Source organism: Agelaius phoeniceus, chromosome 8, assembly GCF_051311805.1.
Source record: "Agelaius phoeniceus isolate bAgePho1 chromosome 8, bAgePho1.hap1, whole genome shotgun sequence".
NCBI lineage: Eukaryota > Metazoa > Chordata > Aves > Passeriformes > Icteridae > Agelaius > Agelaius phoeniceus.
In genome coordinates this window covers 9,795,840-9,823,729 of record NC_135272.1, presented here as the reverse complement: position 1 = coordinate 9,823,729, position 27,890 = coordinate 9,795,840, and the positions used below count along the sequence as shown (strand labels likewise).

Genomic DNA, 27,890 nt, shown 5'->3' with positions numbered 1-27,890 from the left:
GCAGCAGCAGGCAGGTGTACTCAGAGAAGGACAGCAATGTGCTGCTGGAAGACTCCTGGGATTTTCCTTCCAGCTTCTTCCCTCCTCTTCCTCCTCAGCAATTTGGCTGGGAGACACCCCTCCATTCCCAGGACTGCAGCTTTTCAGACACTCAGGCAGAGAACAAATAGTCTCAGGCTGTTTATTACATCCTCAGGGTGTCTATACAGCAGGGGTGTAACACTGCACAGCGTGGTGACACAGCTTGGTGGGGATTTGTGGCGTGGCTGAGGAGCTTCTCCAGCCTCCCAGGGAACAAGGGGAGCCTAACAAACAAGCAGCTAATGCAGGGGAACCCGGGGAGCTGAGCCCATGCCTCTCCTTGAGCAGGAAGGGATCACACTGAACAGCCTGCCTGGCCTGCCCCAACACCAGCAGCACTGCAGGGGCGGCAGCTGCAGCAGCAGGAGCTCCTGAAAAGAAAAGCATTGCCCAGGGAAGCACTTTTGAGCTGTTCTTTCTGCCTGCTGGCTCACTTCTGAGTTCACTGAGTGCAGCAGAGCCATCCTCAGTCTCTTCTGAGCCACCCACGAGCTGATTTGCAGAGGAACCAGGTATCTTTGTTATTTCAAGCAGCCTTGCTGGGTGTGTGGGTTTGTAGTCAGGTCCTCAAGGGGACACTGCCATCCCACCAAGGTGGAGATGCCAAGGAGCTTCAGGACAAATCTGAGCTCTGGTTTGGGTAACTCACAGAGGAGTTGGGGGGAGAGGTTATGAGGAGATGAGATCTTCAGTGGTGGCTCTTAAGGAAGGGAGATCTACCCCAGGGCGTGCTGGTACCCTGCTCTCTTTGTTTCCAGGAGTGTCCTACAGAGGTCTGCAGGAGTAAACACAGCAGAAGGTGCCTCCTTCCCCTCCCTGCTTTTCAGCTGGTGGCTGCAGGCACTGATAGAGCAACATGAAGACATTTCTCTCAGGATAAAGCTGTTACCCACACTAGAAATGCAAAGCTGAGCAGCTCCTCATCCATCAAGCTTTAGAGCCAGCCTGGGGCACGCAGCACGTGAGGCAAACTGGGAGCTGTGGGGCTGCTTGAGACAAACAATTCACAGCACAGCTGGTCCCCAGAGCTCCCTGGTGCCTCCAGAAGCAGGCACAGCCTTTTCTCCCGTGCCTTTTTGCCAGGAGTGTTGGATGTTTTTGGTAACAAGCTCGTCCCCCTGTGCCACCTCCCTCCCACGGCCTCAGCTCGCTGAACTCACGCCGAGTTCACCGCAGCCTCAGATTAGACACACATCCTCCTGCAGGAGGCACAGAGCACAGCGACTGACTTTGCTGAGCAAATACAACCCACACACCTTTATTGAGACTACTTTTATAAACCAGAGAGCCACAGGGGTGCCCAGCTGTGAGTGACCCCAGCACGGACACCCTCCGCCCCAGCCAGCCCCTGCCACAAGCACTGCACGTGCAGCCTGCATGGGAGGAGGAGAAAAAGGAGGAAGACAAAAGACTTGGGGACAAGATGAGCCTCTGCAAAGCCCAAGGGGTGCATGGTAGACAGAAGCATTCTGGTCTAGCAGCAAAATGAACTTTAATTCCAGTTCTGGGATATAATGCTACGATGCCAGAGAGAGCACAGCACCAAGGAAGGAGACGACTGCAGCAGCCCCAGGGATGGAAGATAATGCAGAAGATGATGTGAAACGTTTTGTTCTTATATAACGGGCAGGGAAGAGCTCCTAGGAGCTTTACAGTGGCAGTAGGAGGCGTGTAGGAGGGAGATGGCATGACCAGAGATGAGTGCCTGGGGAAGGGAAAGGCAAAGAAGAGAGGAGGGAGGGATGGGGATGGAGGAGAGGCAAGCAGGGGCAGGTTAGGGGAGTCCCAGGCTCAGACAGATGAAGACAAACAGTGCTGGTGGACAGCAAGGTTTGGAGTGCTTCGAGGAGGAGGAGGAGGGAAGACAACCAGGACAGGAGAGAGAAGGAGAGAGGAGTTTGGAGGGAGAGGAAGCCAGAGGCCCCCAGGGAGGGGAGAGCTTGCACTGACAGGTGAGAGGCACTCCAGGACTGGCATGAGGTATGCTTTGCTATTGCTCTGAATGCTGTAAACATTTTGGTTTTGTGTCTATCATCAGTGAACATTCAGTTCAGTTTGATACATGTGCTCTTAGGGGTAACTGGGAACCTAGCAGAGTTTTACATCTCCTACTACTACTTGGACTTACACACGAGGCAAACACAACACTGGCTAAAGGTCTCAGTTTATGTCATTTGTGCCTAATTCTCCTATTTTAACATGCACATCTATGTCTCAGAAAAGCTTCTGTAGTAGAGGACACTAAATAAGATACAGATGAAGTCACATGCACTCTCATCCACCCACACCCCCAGACACACACAGCAATTTCCCCCTCCCTTTGCCCTTCACACCTCCCCAGCAGGGGCAGCAGGGACCCCTTGGTGCATTAATGAGTCCACCAAAAGTGGTGGAAATCATCCCAAGCCTGGCTGATGGACCAAAGCAGGAGAAACTTCAGACAAATTAGAGTTCTGCATCTGACCCTGCAGTTAACACCACCTGAAGCTCACAGAAAAGGAAATTTGTAAACTCTTTTTCCCTTCTGCCATCAATCTACCTGGGAGCTGACTGGGTATGGGCCAGCAAACAGAATAAAAAGAACTGAGTGAACCATTTTTTTCCCCCTCTCTTCATGTGATGGCACATTTTAACATTGCTCCAAACAGGAGGAAAATTTTGGAGGTGTGTGCTTGTGGAGAGGGGAAATGGGTTTGTAGGTGGTGAGTATCCCTTTCACAGCAAGAAGAGATGAATCAAGGATAGGATATTTGCCCTTGGTGGGAATTAGTCACCACTCAGCTCTTTCCAAAGCTTTGGCTCAGTCATGATTTCCTTGATCAGCCCCTGGTTTAAGGGGTAGAGCTACAAGCTGCTTATTTTGATTCAATTCAGAACAGCATTTGTCATAAAAGAAGCAGCAGAAGCAGCTGGTGCCATTTTCTTGTTTAAGAAAAATAGAATTTTACTTTAAATAACTAGTCTGCTTTCCTTCCAGAGAGACAAACTGTAAGAGCAGCAACAAAAATAACAAGTGGTAGACTCAAATGCCTCAGACAATACTTTTGCTCCACTCTGTGTTCTAAGATGCTGTTCCCAGTGGAGGGAACAATTTACTGAGAAAAACACTTCTCCTACATCAGCCAGCCTGATTCCAGCTCCTGTCACCACTGCAGCAACGACATCTCCAGGTGTGCCCTGCTCTGAGCAATTCCCCAGGTGGATGGAGGAGAGAAAGGAGCTTGGATTTGCAGGGTGTTGGCCACTTTGAAGTTTTCTTTGAGTTCTGATGTGAAATGAAAGGAATTCCAGCACCAACACTGCTGGAGGATCTCATGGAGAGGTGGAGTCACACTGGACATGACCAGGGAGTCGCACTCTGGACACCAGGGGAGCCTGGGGATTGTCCCCACTCACATTCCTGGACACAAGCCCCTGGCTCCTGCTGTGTCCCCTGGCCTGGCTGTCTCTGTGGCCCTCCCCAAGGTGCTGCAGAGCCATGGCTGGGGTGCCTCAGCTGGCCCTAGAGGTCAGCACCACCCAAGCCCACTCAGAAGGTCTGTCTAGAGAGCTGTCATGGCTTTCTGCCTTCTCTTTAAAAGCAGTGACTGCCTCAGCCTCCTTCTGCTGGGCAGCTCTGCAATGCTTTTTGCACATACAGGCAAGAGGAAGGTGGAGAGGAGGAAGGCAGGGCCAGACAAGGTGGCCTCCCTTCACCACTTGCAGCATTTGTTTGATGCCACAGTGCTGGGAAGCTGAGCTGCCCTTTGGCAGCAGGGAGTAAAACTGGGACCACAGGCTGATGCCTTAAGATTTTAACTTTTGTATTTTTCAAGTCCTACACTGTATTAGTGCATAGTTCTAAACTCCATGTAAAGTGTAGTTAATTCTCTCCACATTTTGGTCAGATGAAACAATTCCTCTGGGCCTGTGATCCAAAGACACCTTACAGCCTCAGGCCCCAAAAAGTATGAACAAAAGTGAACTATGGGAGAGCAAAATGAGGGTAAATGACTTCATTGCCTGAAACTGTAATTGGAGGATTAACCCCTGATATGTAAATGGACCAAACTTATAATTGTCTGAAAAACTCATGACCATTGTCTATCCTGGGTGTAGCTGCTCTGTGAGGATTTTGACTGCCCAAGGTGTGCCTATTGAAGGCCTTTAAAAAATACCCACTTTATCCTCTTAACCTTGTCTAGCCTCTGTTCTAGGCAGCCACTCCAAGGCATCAGTTTTTGGTGACCCAGATGGGAGAGGAAACTGCAAAAGCAATGCCCATGGGAGATCCCAGTCTGTGCTGGGTTACACAGGGGTGCAGACAGCATTTCTGGGAAAGGGGGGCTCCCCCAGCCTCTGCTCACAGCCAGAGAGGGCAGATTTCCATCCTCCCTTGCAGGTCAAGCCGTGAGTGTGTCACTGCAGCAGAGCTGGGTTTGTCCTTCTTGCTCCCTACCCCAGGCAGGGGCTGTGGGGCTGGTATGACTCCTTCTGTCTTACATTACAAAATGTGGGTGGGGTGTGTGTCCTATCCCCATCTGTCAGAGCTGGGGCAGTTCTCTCCTGTTCATTGGGCAGTTTTCTTCATCTCTCCCACAACCAATCCTCCCTCCAGGAGATCTCTTCTGTCCATGGGCCATTAATTATTAATTATCTCCTGTCCATGGCCAGTGAGTGTCCCTGCAGGGCTGATCCAATCCCATCATCCCATGGGGAGATGCTGCGCCCAGGGGAGGAGCCAAGCATTCCTACCTGGATCCAATCTGAGGTTTGGCACAGCACAGCAGCCTTTGCCCAGTGCATTGCCAGAGGAGCAGCTTCTGCTGCCCTGCATTGCCAGAGGGAGCCCAGGCCCATCTGCAGCAGCCCTGGAGCTGCAGAGGAAAACTCCCCCCTTGTGCAGGATCCCTGCTCCAGCAGAGCCACAGCTGGCACTGCAGGAGGGCTGAGCCCCCATGGGATGGGGCTGTGCCACCCCCCTGGCACACAGGGGACAGGGACTGCTCTCACTCTGGCAGTGGGTTGTTTTCTTTGTTTTCTTTTTTTGTACTATTACATTTGTATTTTAATTTGTCCTAGTAAATAACTGTTATTCCTGTTCCCATATCTTTGCCTGAGAGCCCCTTAATTTCAAAATTACAACAATTCAAAGGGAGGGGGTTTACATTTTCCATTTCAGGGAAGGCTCCTGCCTTCCTCAGCAGACATCTGGCTTTCCAAACCAAGACACCTTCCTACAGCCCAGGCAGCACCAGGTACAGGCACTGATGTGTGGCTCTGTGTCCTTTGCTTCCACCTCTGATTCCTTCCACTGGTGATTCCTGTTCCACATTGCTCAGGTTCACCAGACCTGTCTCACTGTGCCTTGCCTGCCATAAAGCTTTGGGACACTCAGCTCCTGCAGGATCTGGCTCCCTTGGAGAAATCATGGCAAATCTGGAGCTTTTTCCAGGTGTCCCTCACTGCTCCCACTTTCAAGCAAGCAGCAAAAAGTTTGTGTCAAACTGTGCCATGTCCAGACCCTGAGCTTTGTGTCTCTTGTGTCCCATGAGAGGCCTCAGCAGCCCCAGGAGCTGTGTCACTGAGCCTGGTGTGGCTGCAGAATATATATATAATAATATATGTATTATATATATTATTATATATAATAATATGTCACTTCTGTCACCACAGGCCAGCCCCAGCTCCTCAGGTGTCCCTGCAGGGACAGGGGACAGCCAGAAATGCTGGGTCACTGCTGCTCTTTCTGGCCATTCCTCTGGGAAATTTAACTGGAGATGGGATTTGCCTTCCAAAAACCTGGAGGATTCTGCTGCTGACCAACCAGGCACTGAAAAGCAGGTTTCCCTACTAACATAAAGTTTGCACTTGCAATGTATTTAGATTTCAGTGTCATGGAGACCACAGGAATGCACCTCCAGAATAAACCCAGCATGGTTACCACCTCTGTCTTGATCCTATTTGTCCTACTGTCCTGCACATCATCCTTGCAAAAAGCCTCAAAAAGCTGTTTCCTACTTAATTGATGGACAGTAATTTTTAATATCCAGGCAGACTTTTTTTTATCTTCTTCCAAAAACATTTTGCTTGGCTTTAGAAATCATTCTACCTCATTTACACCACATTACAAAAGTCTATATCAGCTGCTTTCTTATGTATTAAAAGCCACTCAGCATCCTTAGCTGGAGCAGAGGTTCACAGCCTCTGGTCTGGGGATGACTGAGAGAAAGAAAAAGATCCATGGGGTCACTTTCCAGGCCTTCATTAAATGAAGAAAAGAGACCTCTGGTCTGCCGGCTCCAATCCACAGACAGGCTGTCTGCTTCTCCCCTCAAAAATATTGCAAGAATCTGCCAAGCTGGAGCAGCAGTGCCATGGAAATGGGGCCATCAGATGGAAGGAATTATTGCCCAGCCCAGAGGAGGTGCTGCACCCCTGGCATGTGCACAGAGAATTCTCCTGCAGTGGCCATCCAGGCTATGGGAACAGGGCCAAAGGGCCCCTCACACCCCACTGCACACTCCAACACCATCCTGCTCACTCCATGCTTTGTGTGCCACTGGGGGCAAGCACCCTGCAGCAGGGCCTGGGTCCTGGGGAGCTCTTTGCAGGGCACTGAACCCACAGGGGACACTCAGAGAATGGGAACAGTCAGTAAAAGGGAAATAACAAAAATAGAAATGGGATTTTTCACGTTGCCACTGGCCAGGTACCCCATGAAAAATGCCATCTGCTGTGGCAGACGGGCTTTGTGCTTTTCCTACACCCCAGCAAGGGCCAGAGGGTTCCAACAGGTCCTTCCTGAGGAGCCACCAAGCCTGTGGCAGCCAGAAGCCCCTTTGTGCTGGGCTTTGGTCCAGTGCCCAGCACAACAGAGCCTGAATGATGGCTGAGACTGAGCTGCCACACAAATAAATAACAGCCACAAAAAAACAATCATTCACGTTAGAAGACTTGCCTGCCCAGTCCTAGTGAGGGCTTTTGGGATTACCTTCCTCATGAGGAAAACTCAGCTCCTTGAGAATACTCTGAGCCTCCATCCCTGAAGGAAAAGGGGCAGTGACAGGGTGGCAGCCAAGCCATAAGGTGTGCAAAATAAATGGGCAGGTGAGCTGAGTTTGCTGATGGTTTCCACTTCTAGAAAGGGATTGAATCCTGTGCCTTTGTCTCCTCTCTCCCTCCCCTCAATCCCACACCCAGCAGGGTGAGAGCTGAGTTTGCTGATGGTTTCCACTTCTAGAAAGGGATTGAACCCTGTGCCTTTGTCTCCTCTCTCCCTCCCCTCAGTCCCAGACCCCAGCAGGGTGAGAGGTGGGCTGGCTGTGGCTTCCCAAGTGTCAGCACTGCCCTTGGGGCCCTCCTGAGCACAAGGGAGAGGTGAGAGACAGGGAGAGATGTGTGGAAGGATGGAAAGGTGTTATTTACACACAAACCAACCCAGCCATTTCAGAGGAAACCTGCCTTGCCCACAGGTGACCCTGAGAGGGTTGTGGGTTCGTGCTAGACAGAGGGAACGACTGCAAGGTGCTACTGCTAACAAAAAACAAAAAAAGCACAGATAGTCAAAGAGTCTTAATACCACGCCTGGATCACTCTCTGGAAGCTTCCTCTGCTCCTTCTCCCTCTTTTCCCATTCCCACTGCTTTGAACACCAAGCAAGTTTCACATTTGGACATGGGATTTGGCTGTTGAGGGAAGCACGTGGTTTCTGAGGGCCCCGTGGCCGTCCTAGCTGAGCCTCCTCTGGGTCTGAGACAGCAGGTCTGTGTAAATTTTGGATCTCAGGAACCTGGGGTACGAGTCTTTCTCCATCAGGCTGTGCACCTTCCCCTGAGCTTGGTCAAAGCAAGAGAGGGAGGGCTCCTGCACATTTCTTCTGGTCAGCTCCCGTGTCTGGAAGTCTATGTTCACCTGGGGAAAGCAGCAGAAGAGAGTTTGGCACTGAGTGTCCAGCTGGCCTCCTTCACATGGCTCATTCCCTCTCTGCCATGGCAGCAGAACCAAGGCCCTACCCCTGCCCATGCCTGAACAGCCCCCACAGAGATTCAGGGCTGTGAATTCTGCCCCAAGCCTGGAAAAGTTGGGTTTATAGTGATCTGAGCACTTCTGAAATCACTTTATTTTTACTGAAATCACTTTTTAAATTACTTTCATTCAGACTCTTAGGCAGCACATCACCTAAAGCTGCTGACTCAGCCTAACCCCTCTCCTGCTCCCTCTCTTCTTCACCACATGCCTAATAAATGGGAGAATAAACTTTCAACTGGGTTTAAACCATTAGTACATTCTTATTAAATGTCTCCAAACTTGGCTGATCTAAAATAAACTGTTTGATTTTTTCCCATAGCAGCTTCATGTTACAATATCTGGAGGAGAGGCTTGGAAAAATAAATGTTATGACTGCCATTTGTTTGCAAAGGCAGCCAGTAGAGTTTTCCTGCTCTCCTTCCCTAGCAGGGTAATCAGCATTTTTTAAGGTTATTGTCTGGAAGGAAAAAATGGCTGAAAAAATGTTATTTGTTGTTATTAATTCAGTGTCCAAACTGGAAGGAGCCTGGAAAGCAAAGCTGTCTGCCTCAACGTGGATGTCAGCAGTATGGATTAGCTCTAATAATTTCATATTCTAAGCATGCCAAAATTATGTAACAGTGCTAAGGAAACATCACCACAGGACCAAATTGTAGGAAGGATGCCCATCCTACCTGCATTCCTATTTCTAATCAAAAATCAGCCTTCCAGTCCTTAAAATCTCATTTGGCTTACTGAATAACTGTGGGAAAATCCTCAAGGAGAGCACTGAGACCCCCACACACCTCAGTGTGAACCTGGACCCTTCCCAGTGGCCTTGCAATGGCCTTCCCAGCTGGGAGAGGGAGGAAAATGAGGAAAATGAGCCCTTTTTGGGTCCCTGACAGGCACCCATGGAGGAGCAGGAAGGGCTGGGTGCAGTGAGAGGCCCCTGGCTGTGCTGTGATTGCAGTGACACAAGGTAGTGTGGTCACCAGGCAGGACCTGGCAGTGCCATCAGCAGGACCTGGCAGTGCCATCAATCTGCTGAGGGCTTGAAAGAGGATTTAACAACCCCAGGCTCCGGGGTGGGACTGCATTTTCTGTTCAGCTCAGAGTTATTGTTTGTATCTCTCTGGAGGTCTGGGTGAGGGGGGAGTTAGTCAGAAGCTCTTCTCCCTTGGAAGTCAACAAGTTACTCACAGAATTCACAGAATCACTGGGTTGGGAGAGACCTCCAAGATCATCGAGTCCAACCCAGCCCCAGCACCTCAACTGAACCCTGGCACCCAGTGCCACATCCAGGCTGTTAAACACACCCAGGGATGGGAACTCCACCTCCTCCCTGGGCAGCCATTCCAGAACTTTATCACTCTTTCAGCAATATCCAACCTGTGTTTCCCTTGGTGCAGCTTGAGGCTGTGTCCTATGGTTCTGTCAGTGCTGCCTGGAGAAAGAGCCCAGCCCCAGCTGAGCACAGGCACCTTTCAGGGAGTTGTAAAGTGATAAGGTCACCCCTGAGTCTCCTTTTCTCCAGGTTCAGCACCCCCAGCTCCCTCAGGGCTTTGTTCCACTCATGGTGGGATGGTCCTGTGCAAGGTGTCCTGCCAGGGAAGAGCCCAACAGCCTGCTGAAGGCTGACAGAAAGGACAGGAGCACTGTGAAATGCTCCTGGGGAGCTCAGTGAAATGCTCCTGGGGAGCTCAGTGAGGTTAGGAAATGTGGGTTGAGGTTGCCAGTGAACTCCCTGGCTGTGACTAATTCAGTATCATCAAAGCAGTTGCCCTCATCAGGACTGAGTCAGGGCGAGCAGAGGCGGCTGGAGCAGCCAGCATGGCATGGCCACCGACCTTAACCACACTCTGAGAGGGAAGGGAGAGAGGGAGAGCACCCAGCTGGGGGTGACAGCCCTGCTGTGTTGCAGTGGGATGCCATAGCCTGTCTCAGTTATCCCTGTTCCCTCCCCAGGTGTGCCAGTCACCTCTCCCTTCCCCTCCCTTGCCCCTGCTCAGTGCTGTCTGTCAATCTTGGCATTCCGGAAGGGCCTCGAGTGATTGGCAAAGTTCAAAAGATGCCTTAGACCCCTTGAGGGCCATTGGGCCATCCAGGTGTCATTTGTCCCCTGAGACTCCCCCTCCTGTACCTGGCTGGTGGCTCCCTACCCCTCCCCTGCCCCTCTCCCCGGGGTTCAAAGACACAGCAACCACGCTGTGGTTCTGTTGGAGCTGTTGCTGCATTCAGAGCCCTGTGGGCCAGGAACAAAGCTCTGGATCGAAACCCTCCATCAGAACTGACTCCTTTCCTTCACCTCACCTAAAGCCTTTCCACCAGAGCTAAACCTGAGCTCCTGCATGCCTGGACTTGTCCCCAGTGCCAGCTGCAGCATCCAGCCAGCCAAAGGTGTCTCTGAGGTGAAACCACCACAGCTGCTGCCTCTGGTCAAGCAGCAAGGCCCAGACGAGCCCAGGCACGTTCCATCCAGCTATATTGGTATAAAATTCCAACCCTGCTGGGTGCCCTGGGATGCTGTGTCACCCCATACCCACCTCCCGAGGGGCCTGCACGTCGATGAACTCCTCGAAGATGCGCTGGGCCTTGGAGGCCAGCTTGGCCGCCGAGCGCGTCTTCTTGAAATCCTCGCAGGCCAGCCAGAACTCCAGGTTCTCCTCGCTGAACTCGGTCTTCAGGAAAGCACGGAAAGCTGCCAGCCCATCTGCCAAAGACACACAGGCAGGAGAGGGTTGTGGGAATCCATAAAATCAGAGGGGTTTGGGAAAGCTGCAAAAGGCAGGCCTCAGAGACAGCAGAACTGGGATTGGAGCTGAGCAGCAGCCATGAGATTGGTCAGCAGAAAAATTGTGTAAGAATGGAAAAGCAAGGACAAACAGAACAATGGTCTGTGTATTAATGCTTGTCTAGAATAACTCCCTAAGATACAGAAAAGTTCATCTAGGGAGATATTAGGAAGTTTTAAGCTTAATAATGGAGCTCTGTGCATTGTGTTTTAAGGCTTACAAGCAGGTATTGTATTTGAAATAAGCAAACATTGTTTTAACCAAAGGTACCTGTGCTTATAGTGGTTGGACAGAACTACTGTCAATGTGCTTTTGCTTTGTGTGGTTGGTCAAAAAACTTTTAAAGTGAGTTGTAACATTGATTTCTTAGTCTACTGCCTGGGGTGTGAGCTGGTGGCATCTTCCCATTGTCATAACCATGGAATGAGAGTGATGCTGGAAAATCAAACAGCTCAAGGCACGTTCCCAGCAGTCCTGTTGGTGATTTGTACAGAGACCAGTGATAAGAGTGATGCCTTGAGGAGCTGGAGTAGAGGCTAGGCAGAGTTAAGAGGAATAAAGTGGATTTTAATAAAGGCCACACCCTGGCAGTACCAGAGTTGTGGCTCTGTCTGGATGGCTCCAAGATGGAAGCAAAAGAGGGCTTGGTCATGAAATCTCACATTTCTATAAGTTTTGGTCCATTTGCATATTGGAGTTAATTGTCCAATTACAGCTCCAGCCCATGCAGTCCCACCCTGCTTGTTTTTCTCTCTTCATTCCACATTGTTTGTGCTCCTGGGCCTGAGATTTGGATCATTTGTCCTTGGTGCCCAGCTAAAGCAGGAATTGTTTTGTCTCCCTGCTCTGTGCACAGAGCTCACCATCCCCTGATATGAAGCCCAGACCCACACACTAAAGCAGCACAGAATCTGAAAAACATAAAAAAGCTAGAACCTGAGGCATCAAGAGAAGGCAGGGAGCTGTTCCAGTCTCAGACATCCTTCCACTCACCTCAGCCTACCAAAGAAAATTTGATATTTCTCCCAAGCTCTGCCATTCCAGGATGCATCCATAACTTACACCACTGATGAGCCAGGCTCCTGTGAGCTGCCACAAAGCCAAACATCACTTGATGTTTTCCTTTGCTAAGGTGGCAAAAGGCTTTCCTTGGGACTGGGACACCCACCCTTTGGAGAATTACTCATGGAATTATCAAGGTTCAGGTCATGTTAATGCCACACTTTATAAGGCCTTATCTGCCACTAAGAAAACCTTCAATAAAACGTGCCTGATGTGGACTTGTCCCCTATGTTTTCTGTCATTTTCCTTTATTGCCTTGTGCCATTTTTATGGCGTTTCCTCTCTGAGAGGAAAGCTCTCAGAGAGTCTGTTACAGCTCCAGTAAAGGGGAGAGGGAAAGGACTTGGCCTAATTACAGCTTGTCTAGTCAGTGGTAAAAGTGTGCTTATCACTTGCTAATGCTCAGCAATTGTGACATTTCAGTAATGCAATCTGAGTCAGCCAGGGCAGATTAGAAATATGGAAAGATTTATTAGGCAATCTGTGTTAAACCCCTGCCTGGGCCTATTTATGGACACAGCCATTGTTTTTTATTTCCTTTCCCTGAACAGCACCAGGGGAGTTGATGCAGCTGAAGGCTTCACACATCCCCTTTCTCCTCAGGATAAAGTTAGATTCTCCTTTTTGTTTTTTTTTTTCTTTCCAGTAATGTGCTTTTAACTCTTCCTGGTCTTTTGCAATAGCATCCAGGTTTTTGTAGCTCATGCCTGGAAAGCTCTTGGCTACTTCCAAGCAACTGTCTAAAAATATTGATGGAATTGGGGATGAACCTGGTGAGGTCAGACTCCTTGGAAGGATGAAGGGAGCAAGGACAAGGCATGTCCAGCCTCTCCTCCACCACCACCCTCACATCCTTCTGGGCAGGGCTGCTCTTGATCTATTCATCCTCCATCCTGGACTGATTTTGGGGATAATCCAGGGGCAGCACCTTGCACTTGGTCTTGTTAAACCTTGTGAGTTTTCCATGGGCTCATTTCTCAAGCTTGTCCAGATCCCTGTGGATAATCCTAACATTTTCCCAAGCAGGCTGTTCAAACAGTTCCTTCTATATGCTGTATATGCTAACTATATGCTCTATATCAGATATATCATATGCTATATTATATATATACCCACATATTAATACATATATATTTATAGAATGTATAAAAATATATCTTATATATTATATGCTATTTATATACTCTCTATATGCTGTATAAATCTATTTGCTATGTGTGCTATGGATCCATAGCAATGTAACACTGTCCTGCATCTCCTTTGCATGTCCTAAACTTCTTCCTGCTCCCCTTGTTTCTGGTAATAACTTAAGAAATTTTCCAGCTCTCTCTGAAACCTCAAGCCCTAAGCAGTCGCCCTCGGTATTGAACAGCACCACAAAATCCTATTTCTGCCTGTGTGTCAGTCAGAGGAGATGTCTGACTGTCCAGAGCCTCAGAGGGAAAAGGAAAGGCCAGACAAGCCCAAAGTACAGCCTAAACCTCTCTTCTCTGCCTTCCTCAAAGCTCCTCCATTTGGGTTTTTTTTTGCACTGGCTGCTCCATCAGCAGCCTGTTATCAGCATAAAAATGGATCCATCCCATCTCAGCCATGCTCCCTCCTGCTGTCAGCCCCAGAAATAGCTGCATTATTCCAGCTCCTCCTGACACTTCTTCCTTCAAGCAATTTTAGGAGGAGATCAGGGCTTTGCACTGCTAGGGTAGACAAAAAAGGGGCCTCTCATCCAAGTGACAGTGCACATTGTGGGTCCAAGCCTGGGGCAATGTTGTGACATCAGCCCCAGAGCAGAATGCCAAAGGAGCAGGGCACCTGTCCTGCTATTATCCACCCTGGATAGGTAAATATGGTGATGGATAAATATGGTGAAGGTGAGGGGTGTTGTAGAGCTGCTCCCCTTCCTGAAATCTGGGACACAGAAACATTTTCCAAAACCTGCGTCCCCCTTAGTGCCTGTAAAATTCACAGGGCCTGTGTGAGAGCAAGGTAAGGACTGGAGAGCAGAGCAAAGAGTGTTTGCATGGTGATATATTTCAGTAAGAAAGAAATAAAACAGGGAGAAATTTCCAATTCTTCAAGATCTATGTCATTTTATCAATCATCATCTCCTAGGATTCCTGACATTAAATATTCCAGCACACAACCACACTGCTATGTCTCTGCAGTCTCTGCTGAGGTCTTGCTCCCCTGTCTCTGCCCTGGTATTTTTTTTTTCCCCCTTTTCCTCTACAACAGCCCCAGAGCTGCAGCACTGACAGAAGATCACTTGCAGGAATAGCAGTGTTGCATGAAAGTACCACATCTGCAAGAGGACACTGATGCAGAATAGGATATCTGAAAAATAGGATACCTGAGAAACAAAATACTTGAAAAATAAATTACTTGAAAAATAAACTACCTAGAAAATATAATATCTGAAAAATACAATACCTGAGAAATAAAATACCTGAAAAATATCATCTCTGAAAAATAGAATATCTTAAAAATATAATACCTGGAAAATAAAATACCTGAAAAAATATAATACCTGAGAAACAAAATACCTGAAAAATAAAACACCTGGAAAATAAAATACCTGGAAAATATAATATCAGAAAAAATAAAAGACCTGAAAAATAAAATACCTGAAAAATACCATATCTGAAAAATATAATACCTGAAAAATAAAATACCTGACAAATGTAATAACTGCTAAAAGAAGGGAATGTCATGAGTGACAAGGAGAGAAAGGCATTTGCTACAGCCCTGCCCCAGAGAGCAGCTGCAGCAGGTTCCCCTGGGACCAGGAGGTTTCCATGAGCTCTGCCTCCTGCTCTCATGTCAATCAGCTCCTTTTGATCCTGAAATAAGTTTAGACAGTGAATGGATAAATAATAGTGTCTGGCTGTTCTCTGCTTTTTTTATCCACTCCTGTCATGCAGTCCCCAGAGCCTCGGAGGAGCTGCAGATGGTGAGGCTGAACCTGAGAGGGCCTTGCCTGGGACACTTTGGGTGCAGGAGAGCTCAGCCCTGACTGCCTGGTTTGCCATCATTGTCATCTTTAACCCTTGACTGCCTTCCCAGCTCTGCCCGACTGCCAGGTTTGGGCAATCACTGCCTGAAGTTTGTCCTGGAGCAATGACAAGTGTGACTGAAAGGGCAGGAGGACAACTGGGCATGGGAGCTGCTACCACCTGAGCTGGGATTTGACCTGGATATTGACTTCAACCTGCTCCTCTCCTTCAAGGCTTTCAAACAGTGAGCACTCATGAATGATCAGCATTTCAAAGCTCATCCCACATAACTGGACATCTTTTTTTCCCAGGACAACCACCACTGGAGTGCAGTGTGATACAAGCAGGAGAGAGATTTCACCTCCTGAAATATCCCAGTGTGCAATTCCAAAGAAAGCAGAGAAATAACTGGACAACTTTTAACTTTTCAATAAACTGGCCAACTGGACATCTTTTTGCCAGCACAACCACCACTGGAGTGCAGTGTGATACAAGCAGGAGAGAGATTTCGCCTCCTGAAAAATCCCATTGTGCAATTCCAGTGAAAGCAGAGAAATTAACTGGACAACTTTTAACTTTTTCAATATACTGGACAACTGGACATCTTTTTTTCCAGAACAACCACCACTGGAGTGCAGTGTGATATGAACAGGAGAGAGATTTCACCTCCTGAAAAATCCCAATGTGCAGTTCCAGGGGGATGCTTTAGAGAGAAAGCACAGAAATTTTAACTTTTCAATTAACTGGACAACTGGACATCTTTTTGCCAGGACAACCACCACTGGAGTGCAGTGTGATACAAGAAGGAGAGAGATTTCACCTCCTGAAATATCCCAGTGTGCAGTTCCAGGGGGATGCTTTAGAAAGCACAGAAATTAACTGGACAACTTTTAACTTCTCAATAAACTGGCCAACTGGACATCTTTTTGCCAGCATAACCACCACTGGAATGCAGTGTGATATGAACAGGAGAGAGATTTCACCTCCTGAAATATCCCAGTGTGCAGTTCCAGGGGGATGCTTTAGAAAGCACAGAAGTTAAAAGCAGGATCAGAATTCTGCAGAGGCAGCAGCACAAAATCATCCCCAACCTGAGGCCCAAAGGCATGGCCACTCAGGAGGGCAGGATGTGCTGCTGTGGCTGCACAGCCCTTCAGGACAACCTTTGGACAATTATTCAGGAATTTGCCTCAAGAGTTCTGTGCTTGAAGCCAAAGGAGGAAGTTGATCCTGGTGGAGCAGAGGAATTGAAGGCAAGGAAGCAGAGCTCTTTACTGGATGTTGAGAGTCTGAGGGAGAATACAGCATGCAGCAGGCATTTGATATTTTACTTTACAGTGTAAATCTAAGCTTCAAAATGCCCTGCTCTCCTTTCAGACTGACTGAGGAACGTGCAGAGGGGATTTTGTCAGTGCTCAGACATTGCTCAGGATCCTGCAGTGCTGGAATCTGAAATGCAGGGAATTCTCAGAGCCTGTAAGCCAAAGCTTAGAATTAAACACAGGATTTGATCTGAGACCTTGGGAAAGGCTTCCAAACTTAGGTGCCAGAAGTGAGAATGTGGATTTTAAAGCAGAGACACTTTAAATTAAGAAGAGGAAAGTTTAGAGTTTAGGATATAGAAAAAATAAAGGTAAACAAGGAGTTTAGGATGCAGTGCTATAGGTTTGTGTGTCAAAACATGATTGGCTAAGGAAGCTCACACTGTAGCATGAGTCCACAAGACAAAATATGTAAGGATTGGGTCAAAACCATAAATATCCTTGTTGGCAGTGATTTATTGGTTAATAAATCCAAAGCTTAGAACTATCACAGGATTTGATCTGAGACCTTGGGAAAGGCTTCTAAACTTAGGTGCTGGAAGCAAGAATGTGGATTTATAGTTTAAAGCAGAGACAAGTTAAATTAAGAAGAGGAAAGTTTAGAGTTTTAGAGTTTCAGATAGAGAAAAAATAAAATTAGTTGCAAAGGTAAACAAGGAGTTTAGGATGCAGTGCTCTAGGTTTGTGTGTCAAAACATGATTGGCTAAGGAAGCTCACACTGTAGCATGAGTCCACAAGACCAAATATGTAAGGACTGGGTCAAAACCATAAATATCCTTGTTGGCAGTGATTTATTGGTCAATAAATCCTTAAAAGGGCTTGTAACCAGAGCTCTTGTGACCTTCTGAACCATGCTGTGAAGGTGTGAGCAAAACTCACCCTTCCTGTCTGTGTGGAAGATAAGAAAAAGAAATGGCATCATCTAAAAACTTCAGAGATCTAACTCAAAACTCCTTCAACAACCCCCATACTTGCAGATCATCTGTGAGTGAGGCAGTGCCAGGAATTTCTGGTTTATGAATGGGCAGTGCCAGGCAGGTCAATGACCATGTGAGGACAGGGACTCCTGAAATCCCATTCAGGAGATGGAAAGTGGATCCTTTCAGCAAGAAGAGACTGAGGTGGGGAGCAGAAAACACAAGACAGGGCTTAGCTAAGCTTCATCAGCACGAGGAAGAGCCCAGATCAGTGGCCTAAATCATTCAGGCAGTTTAATAACCAAGCACCTGCCACTGTCAGAGCAAGAAAGCAATGCCCAGTAATTTATTTAATGCATGTGTTTCACCCCCTGAGCAAGCAGGGAGCAAATGGGGGGGGTCTCTGTGGCTGGTGGATGGATGGATTGGCTCCCTAGAAGGTGTTGGGAGCAGGGCTGGAGGGACAAGGTCACAATTGCTGTGCACAGCACACGAATGTGCTCCCACTGCTGCTGAGCAGAGCTTCCCTCCATCTCAGCTGCCTGTCAGCAGCACAATGCTAATGCTCTTCTGGCTCAGAAGAGTAGGCTGGGATATTCCTGTGCTGTGTAGGAAGTGAAGGAATGTGTAGACAACAGGAGGAGGAGGAGAACAACAATAAAGTTTGGGAGGAAGAGCACGGAGATCACAAAAAGAAAATCCAGAGAAAAATCACCTTTTCCTCCAGATTTCAAAAAATCTGGAGAAAAATCACCCTTGAGATAAAAGTGGCCATTCAGGATGAATGGTTTTGGTGCAGGGGTGAGAAGTTTACCAAGGGTTGAGGACAGACTGTCCTGCTGGATGCTGGAGGAACAAAAATCTGTGTGTCCAGCCCTGTGGGGGATGCAGAATGAGACATGCTGTGGCTTGTATTTCCCTCCAGCAGCCTGTCAGAAGAAATCCTCATCTGGCCAGCTCCTGGGCACGGGCACAGGGAGAGGATTACTCCTCAGTTACTCACAGGCATGCACTCACACATGGGGACCACGCTGAGCTCACTTCCCTGGCACAAAATGGGGAAAGTTGCCAAAATCCAGCGTGTTAAAACCATTGCTTTTCCTCCCTGGGCACCCAAGGAAACACTGCACATGGTCTGTCTCTGACTCTGCCTCTGTCTCTTACTCTGGGGTTTATTTTCCCTGACAAGAGCAGCATCAGGCTCCCCTCCCCTGTTGCTTGCTCAGAAGCCCTGACCCCAGGGACCATGGCAGGGAGCTCAGACAGGTGTAAAATAGGGATTGTCTGCCTGACCCCAGCGTTTCTGAGTTGATTTGCTCTGCCCATTAACAAAAACAATTGGGATTTCATTGCACTGACCTATGGATGTGGAGCTGCTGCATCCTGCTGCTCAGCACTGCTCACTCCAGGAGGGATGAGGGAATTCAGTCCCAAAAGGGAGGTGGGGAGAGCCCTCCTGCATTTCCTGCTCACAGTGTCTTGTTAACTCAAATAACTTGTCAGCTCAAATTATCCTTTGAATAGCTTGGGGAATAAATCCAAATCAGACCAGTCTGTGCAGAGACAAGGGCATTACCCAGCCTGGAATCACCCAGGAGAAAACAACTGCTTCAAATCCCAAGGGATTTCAGTCCTCCTCTCACAACAGGATCAAACATTACCTGCAGTCAGTCATTCATTCTTCAGAAGAGTGGGAAAAGAGCAGGGGAAGCTCCCCAGGGCTGTCACACTTCAAGGGATGTCTGGCAAAGGTGATCATGGAATCACACAATGGTTTGGGCTGGAAGGGGACCTTAAAAATCCTCTCATTCCAACCCCTCTGCCATGGGAGAAAACAACTGCTTCAAATCCCAAGGGATTTCAGTCCTCCTCTCACAACAGGATCAAACATTACCTGCACAGTCACTCATTCTTCAGAACAGTGATGGGAGACCAGGGGGAGCTCCCCAGGGCTGTCACACTTCAAGGGATGTCTGGCAAAGGTGATCATGGAATCACACAATGGTTTGGGCTGGAAGGGACCTTAAGAATCCTCTCATTCCAACCCCTCTGCCATGTGCAGGGACACCTCCCACTAGAGCAGGTGGCTCAAATCCCCAGAGACTCTCCATGGAATCTGTGTAATGCATGACACTGCTCAGGTCACTTCTGTTTGAAAACTGTGGGAAATGGATTTGTAGAGAATTCTCAAAGCCTGGCAGAAGGCTCACATAGCGTGCATCTGAATGCAAACCTTGAGATAAGAAATGCTGATTTAGAAATGCCATAGAATAGGACAGATATTGTTGAGAGAGAAATGAAATTAGAAATAAGTTTTAAAAGATGGTTTTGTAAATAAGACTGGATAGTTTGGAGAAATAGAACTATGAAAGAAGCATTGTAGTAGGACCCATGAGGGGTAATTTTAGATTATTGGCTTTAAGGCATTTACAGAATGGTGTGGCTAAAGCTGATACACCAAGAAATGCTTATAGTGTGTTGTAATTAATGATTGTGATGGCATGAATTATAACATCTGTATTGTCTCACCCTTCTCACGAGACTGATAATGGAATAAAAGTTTTTTTAAAGCACCTCTCAGTTTCCCCACCTCTAAGTCAGTATAATCCAACAAGAAACCTTTTGGAGACTCATGAAAATAGGAAAGGAATAGGAAGTGGTTTTCCCATCTCCCAGAGTGCTGCAGATCTCTGAACTTGCTCCCTGTACGAGGGCAGCCTGCTCTGCTGGGCACTTTGGAGCCCTCTTGGGGAGCTCTGATCCACATTCTTGATCCTTGGAGCAATTGTGCCACTTGTCCAATATAGGAATGTGCCTCTTGTTGATGGAGTGACAAAACTATCCTTTGTCCCTTTATAAAGGAAATAAGCTCAAAGTTTCTCTCCTCAATGAGGGGAAAAGGCATCTCCTAGGACTTTGGGACTTCACCTCAAATTTAAGGATAGCTAATGGGACAGAAGCCAAAAGTCCTACCTGGGCAATTCACCAGAAAAAGAGGAGAACAAAGAAACTAATGGCTTTTGAGGGGTGTTTTACCAGGAGCAAGAATCTCTGCACCTAGATCAGTTTTTCTCTGTAAAGAGTTTGTTCTTTTGCCTTTTATTAAAACCTTTATGTTTCCAACACTACCACAGAAGCCATCCTGCTGATTTTATGCCTCCTAAGGTAGCTGAGCTATCTTGGGTGTGAAATAGATCTCCAAGAGCTCATGAGACCTGGCTCAAGGAGGTACCCATATTTCAGTCCAACCCCTGGCAATGTTTCCCACAAGGTCTGCCCTGTTTTCAGCTGCTCCATCAGCTCCTGAGCCCTGCCCCAGCACTTTGGGGTTTATTTTCCCTGGAGAACAGTTTGCCTGGAAGGCACCAAATCCATCCGACTGCAGCAAAAGCACCACACAACCCCCTGAAATCACAATCCCCTTCCCAAAATAAATGAGCTGTCCATCTAGTGAAGACACTTTCTGACAGATGTGTCAAGCACAAGTGCTCTACCTGCTGATGCTGTGAGCCCCAGGGGCAATTCTCCCCAAGCCCAGCTGGTGCTGAGCCCATGCCCCCAAGCATGAATTCCAATTTTCCCTGGCTAATGCTGGGAAAATTCTCCTGAGCAGTCACAGGGAAATTAGGCTGGAGCAGTTCTGTCCTCCTCTTGGCACTAAAAGCAGAATTTTTGCTGGCAGCTTTCCTCACAGACAGATGCCAGCAGGCCAGGCACAGCTTTATTTAATCCCAGATTTTGGCCAGTTAAGGCATAGGGCTCCCTTACCTGTGTAACATCAGCACATCCTAACAGCAAAAATGCAACTTGTACAATATCATTAATTCCATGAGTATGTGCTGTTCTCTCCTTTAAACCAGTGTAACTAAAATAACACTTCTGTTTCAACAGAACTTTTTGTATTTGCATCATTATAACCCTTGATTGCCAGGCTGGCAATTCCAGAAACTTCAGGTGCAGAGCAGTTATAAAATATTCCTTTAGAAAGTAGTTTATTAAACAACAAATTTTTTTGTCACCAACCAATCACCAGGCAATGTCACCGTGACTGCTGATAAAAATAGATTAATTTAAATTTTAAAGATCACCTTCTGTTGCCATTAGGAACTGAATATTTTTCATTAGAAACTGAATATTTTTCATTAGTGCCAGAGAGTTATCAGAATTACTTTCCATTGTAAGAGATGGGAATGGTCTTGATAATTCATTTATCACTCTCTAAGGCTAATTTATTAATAAAACCAGACACCCTCATGGAGGCTGCTGGACAAAATCATTGAACTGAGGTTTGATTTTGCATTTTTGCAGTAGTCAGCTGAAGAGGGAAGAATCTGTATAACATCAGGACACAGGTGGGTAAATTCACTGGGGTTTGTGACCCAAGCCCTTCTTCTGCAGTCTAATAAAGAAAATTTCTACTTTTACACCACTGAAGAAGAAATGGGTTTGAGTTCAGGATGATAACAGGGGTGTGAAAATCCTGCCCTCCCCTTTCTCCATCCCCCAGGTACCCTGTAATCTCCTTGCTGTATTTTCCCCTTCTTGTTCTGAATTTCCACAAAAGAAACGCTCCTTTTTAGCCATACCCAGCTACACCATATATTTTTTCCCCTATTGGCTGCAAGAGCAATGATCTCAACTAGATACTGCTGCTAAAATTACATCCTGCTTTTTCCTGCCTTGGTCAGCCTGCCTTTTTAAAGTTGTCACTTAATTCCCTGCCAAAACTGTTGTCATCTCAGTAGAAACCTGGCAAAATTACCTTAAAATTAGCTTAATAACATAATTTACACTTACATTTTAAAATGTAAGGAAAACCTGGGTCTCTAAGCAAGGCAGACAGCTCCTTATTGCCATGAAAGAGTTCAGCACCCACGGTGGCTTTTCCCCAGCCTCAACTCATTTGGGTTTTTTTCTTCATGAATGAACCCATGCTGGGAACTTTGCTTTGTTTATAATTTCTCAGTGTGAAAATGCTGCTGGAGCAGAGCAATATTTGCAGAAGTGAACTCACAGGATTGAAGAGAGCAGGGGTTGCTGATTATAGGTTGGCATGAGGGCTCTGGATGTGAAATTTTTGGGTTTGCTGTGGTAACAGCAGCTCAGGGGGAACAAGGGGGATTCCTCTGTGCCAGGGCAAGCTGGTCAAGGGTGCTGAGCTGGAAAAGGCAGCACCTTGGGCTGATGGCTTTAGCAGTTGTGGTTTTCCGTGTGGTCAGGAGCAAAGATGTGAAGGGAACACACAAAACTCTCCTTTTTCCTGCCTGTAAAGGATGGTGACTGCTGGGGAGTGAGCAGCTCTGGGGGACCATGCCCCTGGACAGGGGTTAAGGGAAGAGGAGGGGAAAAAAGGTAAAATTTGATCTCTACTCACATTTATGGGACAAAAGGACATCAAAAGAGTCTGCCCATCTTGTAGCTTCTTCTGTTGAGAGTCTTCTGTAAGGAAAGGAAGGGGCAAGTTACAGACAGCCCACAGCTGCTCCTCCCCTCTGGAGCTGTTTGGTGAGGACACCGAGGAAGGCTGGGATTCCTCTCACCTGATTTTGGAGGTCTAGGGTGTAGAACTGAGCCATGTGACCCTGGGCTTCCTTTAGAATCAGGGAGGAGATCCCAAGGGACCCGCAGGGACTCAGCTCACGTCCCCAGGCAGGCAGGTAAAATAGGCCAGATAATTCATACCCAAAAAGGCACCAATTATTCCTCATTGACTCTGAGCAGAGGCCCAGGAAACGAGCTCAGATGCAGACATTTACATTGTAAAAGCCAAAAGTCAGGCAAAATGGAACTCAGCCCTGCAGAAGTGTTTATTTCTCTTGCTTGCCTTTCAGGGGAAGGACAGATCTTATCTCAGGTGGAAGCAGGGACTTGTGATCAGATGAGTCCCATCCCACACTTCTCAAATCAGGACTCTGGAGGGGTTGAAGCATCTCCCTCCAGCATTTTGCAAACCATCACCCGAATTTTTGCTGTGTCAAATACAAGGCTGAGCTGAAGATGACCTGAAATTTCGGGTCACCCCTTAGACCAAGCCAACTGCTCAGGCTTTGATTTGTGATGACAGAGGTGTAAATTACATCCCCAAAGAGGTGCAGACGTGTCCCACACCCAGCAGTGGGGACTGGGAGCACGTCCTGTCTCACAGTGCCACAGATCCAGGAATTTCCCGAGGCTGCTCCTGCTGCATCAGTGCCGGTTTGTTTTCCTCCTGGAAGCGCTCACAGCTCGTACAAAACACAACAAAAGGAGGACAATACTGCAGGGGGGAGGTGGTGGGTGGGGAGGGGAAGGGCAGGAGTGGGGTTGGGGTGGGATGCTGCAGCTATACTCACTTCAAAGCCCGGTTGGGCTTGTCCGGAAGAATAGCTGTGAAATCATTATATGAGTCTGATTTGTGAGACAGGCAGCCCAGGCGAGTCCTCATCCCTCTGCTCCTGTGGTCGAGGTGGGGAAGCAGGGGTGTTAGCAGGGGAAAACCAAAGAACAAGGATGATTATAAGTCTAGCCAGCTTGGCAAAAGAAAAAGAACAAACCCCAAAAAAAAAAAAGAAAAACCTCTGTGCCAGGTCTGTGTCCTTGGTTCCCTCGTGTGTGAGAGGGACCCTGAGACATCTCCAGGCTGATGTTAAGGGTGAACACAGCACCAGAGCAGCTGAAGGCTCCCTCACACCAGGCTTTCAGCTGCCTTGGCTGGCAGAAAGGCTTTGAAGGGCTGCATTTGGGGATGGTTTCTTGGAAAGTCCTGCTCTGGTCGGGTGTGGGAGGAGAGCAATGGGCAGCAGTACAAGAAATTGGTCACCACGTTCCAGCAGCACCAAAAACAGCACAAATACCTGAGGTGGAGGGGGCTGGAGGAAGGAGAGGGTAGGAAGGCACCTGCAAGGTGAGCCTGTGCTGCAGCCCCCTGAGTTCCCAGCCAGGATCGATCCCGAGCGGCTTCTTTAGACTCAGGATTACATAAGCAGGATCAAACTGCCTGCTCCTGACACGCTTACCCAGGCAGAAAATGGCTTTAAAGCTTTTTTCCTCTAAATTTCAGCCCAGCCCCAGAGCCTTCAATCCTGTGCCAGCCCCTGGTGTCCTTGCCCAGCCCCTTCCCAGGACAGCAGCCGCAGCATCCTTCATTACATAACCCGGGATGGGCAGGACAGAGGGACAGGGAAAGGGAGCACCTGCATTGCACGGGACTGGCATCACCCTCTCCCCAAAAAACACGTGGGGGCTGCTTCTTGGGTTTGCAAGGGCTCTGTGATCTGCCTCTCCAGCCTGAGGGTGTCTCCCCTTGGAGATTGCCTGGATATCAAACTGGGCCATTCTCTCCTCAGGACCATGGGAGGAACATTCAGCTACCCCATCTCCACTTCCAGCTGCTGGATCTCCTTTGGAGCTGCTGAAAGCTCTGCTCCCAAACAGATGCCCAATACTCTCTGTGGCTGCACAAGTAGAGCATTTTTTTCCCCTTCCATCTGTAATTCTTGCAGAACACTTCAGCACCAGTGCCTGAGCCAATCTGTGGCGCGCCTGTTTCCCCCTTCCCCTCCCGCCCTTCGGAGAGCTTCTATTATTGCACATTTTAATGTAATCTTCAAGCAAATTAAATGTTAATTAAATGCACCGAGTGTCTCCCTGGTGCAGCACAGGCAGCTCACAGCATTTAACAAGCACAAAAAGCAGGAACTCCTCAGCCACAGGAATTGTTGCACAGCCTCCAACTACGGCCCCACAGCCGTGGGCACTGCACAAACTCCAGAGGAGAGCACAGGGAGTGCCACATTCCCAGCTGGACACCAAACCCACTGCAGGATCCTTCTCCAGATGCCTCCTACCCCCACCTTTCTGTGCCCTGCTCTGTTTGCTCACGAATTTCCCAGCAAGAGGTGTGACAGGCGTCAGCGCAGCAGCGTTGCTCCCATTCCCCTGGGATGCCTGAGATCAAGGGACTGCAGCAGGGAATCAGAGCAGGGAGCTGGTTCCTCGTGGAAAACACTTCTCTCAGTCAGGATTTCCAAGCCAGGACACAGGGGAGAAAGAGGGGGAGAGAAGTTGGGTGTGCAGGAGGTGGAGAGGCAAGGGAAGGGCAGCAGGGACACTGCAGTGGGCAGAGGGGCTTGCTGGACGAGGTGGACAGGGACAGGATGGCAGGGGTGGGGATGCACTCTGGTTTTTCCAGTTACCTCCGTGGGATCAGTAAGGCAGCCATGCAGGCATCCAGCTATGGTTAACCCTTTAACTGGCTGGCTTGGACCTCAGTCAGGGCTGCTTGCAGGAGGCAGGAGTGCAGGAGGAAGGGATTTACTGTTTCATGTCCTGGCACTTAAACATGCACCAAGGAATCCTCTTTGCCAAACCAAGAAGGGCCAGTTGTCCTCAACCCATTTGATCCTTGCCTCCTAGAGTGGAAAGTCAACTGTTCAATGGAAGACGTTGAGAGCTGAGGGGTGGCCACAGAGCAGAGACAGCATTTCCTTCTAACACCAGGTCAAGTCCAGCTTCAGGTCTGAAGCAGGGTGAGTTTGGTGTCCCAGCTCACCAGGGAGCAGCAGGAGTTGGCATTATCCCACTCATCCTCCAGCACCTCTGAAGGTTTCTCCTCAAGGGGCAGAGCTCCAGGCTGGCCTTGCTAGGAAGGGTCACAAACTACATCTTGTGCCTGTCCCTGCAGGTCATGGCTGGTGCCAGTGGCCAGGCATCACAGGAGAGCTGGCACTGCAAACAGAACAACAGCAGGACTTCACACATCTGCAGGGGCTGCTCCTTCACCACCAGGGATCAGGCACTCACACAAAAATCACTCAGAGCAAGCAGGGCCTCGTTGGGGTGGTGGGAACCTATCAAGGAGATGTAGAGCCTGGAAATGGGAGGAAGGAAGGAGAAGGAAATGGGAGGAAGGAAAGCAAAGGAGAGGGAGGGAGGGAAGGGAGGGAAGGGAGGGAAGGGAGGGAGGAAGGGAGGAAGGGAGGAAGGGAGGAAGGGAGGAAGGGAGGAAGGGAGGAAGGGAGGAAGGAAGGAAGGAAGGAAGGAAGGAAGGAAGGAAGGAAGGAAGGAAGGAAGGAAGGAAGGAAGGAAGGAAGGAAGGAAGGAAGGAAGGAAGGAAGGAAGGAAGGAAGGAAGGAAGGAAGGAAGGAAGGAAGGAAGGAAGGAAGGAAGGAAGGAAGGAAGGAAGGAAGGAAGGAAGGAAGGAAGGAAGGAAGGAAGGAAGGAAGGAAGGAAGGAAGGAAGGAAGGAAGGAAGGAAGGAAGGAAGGAAGGAAGGAAGGAAGGAAGGAAGGAAGTTCCTCGTGAGCCTTGGCACACTGGGGATCACTGGTTGACAACTCTCACATCAACAGAGAGTGAAGGAGAGATCCAGCAGGCAGGAGAGCCAGGGGACAGAGAACAGGACTCTACAGAGAGCCAAGGCAAAGGTTTCTGGTTTGCCAGGCTCCAGGTACCCTCCATGTCATGGTGTCACTGGGAACAACCGAGGAGGAGCCCAGGGAGCTGATGAGAGCTGAGAGGGTGTGCAAGGAGCCAGGACCCTGCTCTGCTGGGGCCTGGGGACACCCTGGAGCTTGGGCTGCCCGGTGCACCATCCCTCTTAAACCCTGATTACATTAAAAAGGCACAAAGCCTCTTCCCCACTAAATTAATGGAGCTGGGATTGTGCTGCAATGCCAGTGAGCGCATTCCCTTAATCCTCGCCCCGGCCGGCTGCTTCTCTGACTGAAATCAATCCTTGTAATTCCTTAAGCCCCTCTAAATTTCCTCATTAACAGCCTCACCCCCATGTGGGGCCACAGCACATGACTTCCTAGAGTCCAGCAGCTCCTGCTTCCCTTTGCCACTGCTGCTCCGAGCTGGCAGAGGAGCCATCCGCTCTCTCTCTCCCTTGCAGCCTCCTCCAGCAGCCTGAATGTTGGGGTTCTGTTATGAAAGGGCCTTCTGCTCACCCCCACTGCCACCCACTCAGCCCCCAGAGCAAGCACCCAACTTCCCTGGGACCCCAAAGTCAGTCTGACTTCGGGGGTGCTGGGACCTGCATTCCCCATGGAGGCAATCCCACTGCTCAGCTGGCATCCCCGTGGATGCTCCCTCTGTTTGCAAATAAATCCAGTCAGTTTTGACTTTAAAATATAATTTGTGGTGGCTGGCAAATTGCAATAAAGGTCTTGGTGAGAGGTTTTGCCTCCCCTGCTCCATCCTTCATCCTGCCTCCCCCTCCTATGGAAGGAATCCAGTGAAGGAGAACCACCAGCCTCATCATGGATGAGTTTTGGGGGTTTCTCCTTGACAGACAGCAAGGGAGGGCTGTGATTAGGACGTTCAGGTTATCAAACCACCTGGGCAAAGATAAAGAAGCCATCCCAATACAAAAAAAAAAAAAAAAAAACAACAACAAAAAAAAAAAAAAAAAAAAAAAAAAAAAAACACCAAACCAGCAGCACAAAGGTTAAAAAACCAACCAAACAAATAAACAGAACGGGAAACCGTGAGATCTCTCGGGGGGGCTTCGGGAGATTAAGACCATCCATTCACATGCAGAGAAAGCCGGGGGGAAAAAAGGAACACGGAGGCACTGCAGACAGACAGACAGACAGACAGACACCGAGAAAAAGATACTCACTGCCTTTGAGCCGTCCTCCCTGCCGGTGGGTCTGTGCCGACAGCGTGCTCACAGAGGCTCTGGGGAGACAGCAGAGCTCCTTCAGGGCCAGCCCCCTGCTCGGGGTGACGGGCACACCTCGGCACCCTCCC

At 48.7% G+C, this 27,890-nt stretch overlaps 1 protein-coding gene across 8 annotated transcripts; it reads right to left on the bottom strand.

Moving 5' to 3' along the window:
- Positions 1 to 167: 167 nt before the first annotated feature.
- On the bottom strand, positions 168 to 27,890 carry RGS8 (regulator of G protein signaling 8). Of its 8 annotated transcripts, none has more exons than XM_054638433.2 (6): positions 27,760 to 27,890; positions 25,332 to 25,863; positions 23,490 to 23,591; positions 22,532 to 22,596; positions 10,617 to 10,783; positions 168 to 7,974 (listed from the first exon to the last, which is right to left on the bottom strand). In XM_054638433.2, the coding sequence occupies exons 2-6, from the start codon at positions 25,355 to 25,357 to the stop codon at positions 7,792 to 7,794; spliced, it is 543 nt and encodes a 180-aa protein (XP_054494408.1). In that variant the 5' UTR covers positions 25,358 to 25,863; positions 27,760 to 27,890; the 3' UTR covers positions 168 to 7,791. The 8 variants fall into 8 exon arrangements, with proteins under 8 accessions (XP_054494408.1, XP_077038068.1, XP_077038069.1 ...); XM_077181953.1 differs by having other exon boundaries at positions 22,532 to 22,593; XM_077181954.1 differs by having other exon boundaries at positions 25,545 to 25,863.

Excerpts from the sequence above, each read along its gene's own strand:
- RGS8 (XM_077181951.1), bottom strand. The coding sequence starts at position 25,722 with ATGAGTGGGATAATGCCAACTCCTGCTGCTCCCTG. Across the intron at positions 22,597-23,489 it reads AAGCCCAACCGGGCTTTGAA|AAGACTCTCAACAGAAGAAG; the intron begins GTGAGTATAGCT and ends CTTTCCTTACAG. Across the intron at positions 7,975-10,616 it reads ACGTGCAGGCCCCTCGGGAG|GTGAACATAGACTTCCAGAC; the intron begins GTGGGTATGGGG and ends TGCTTTCCCCAG.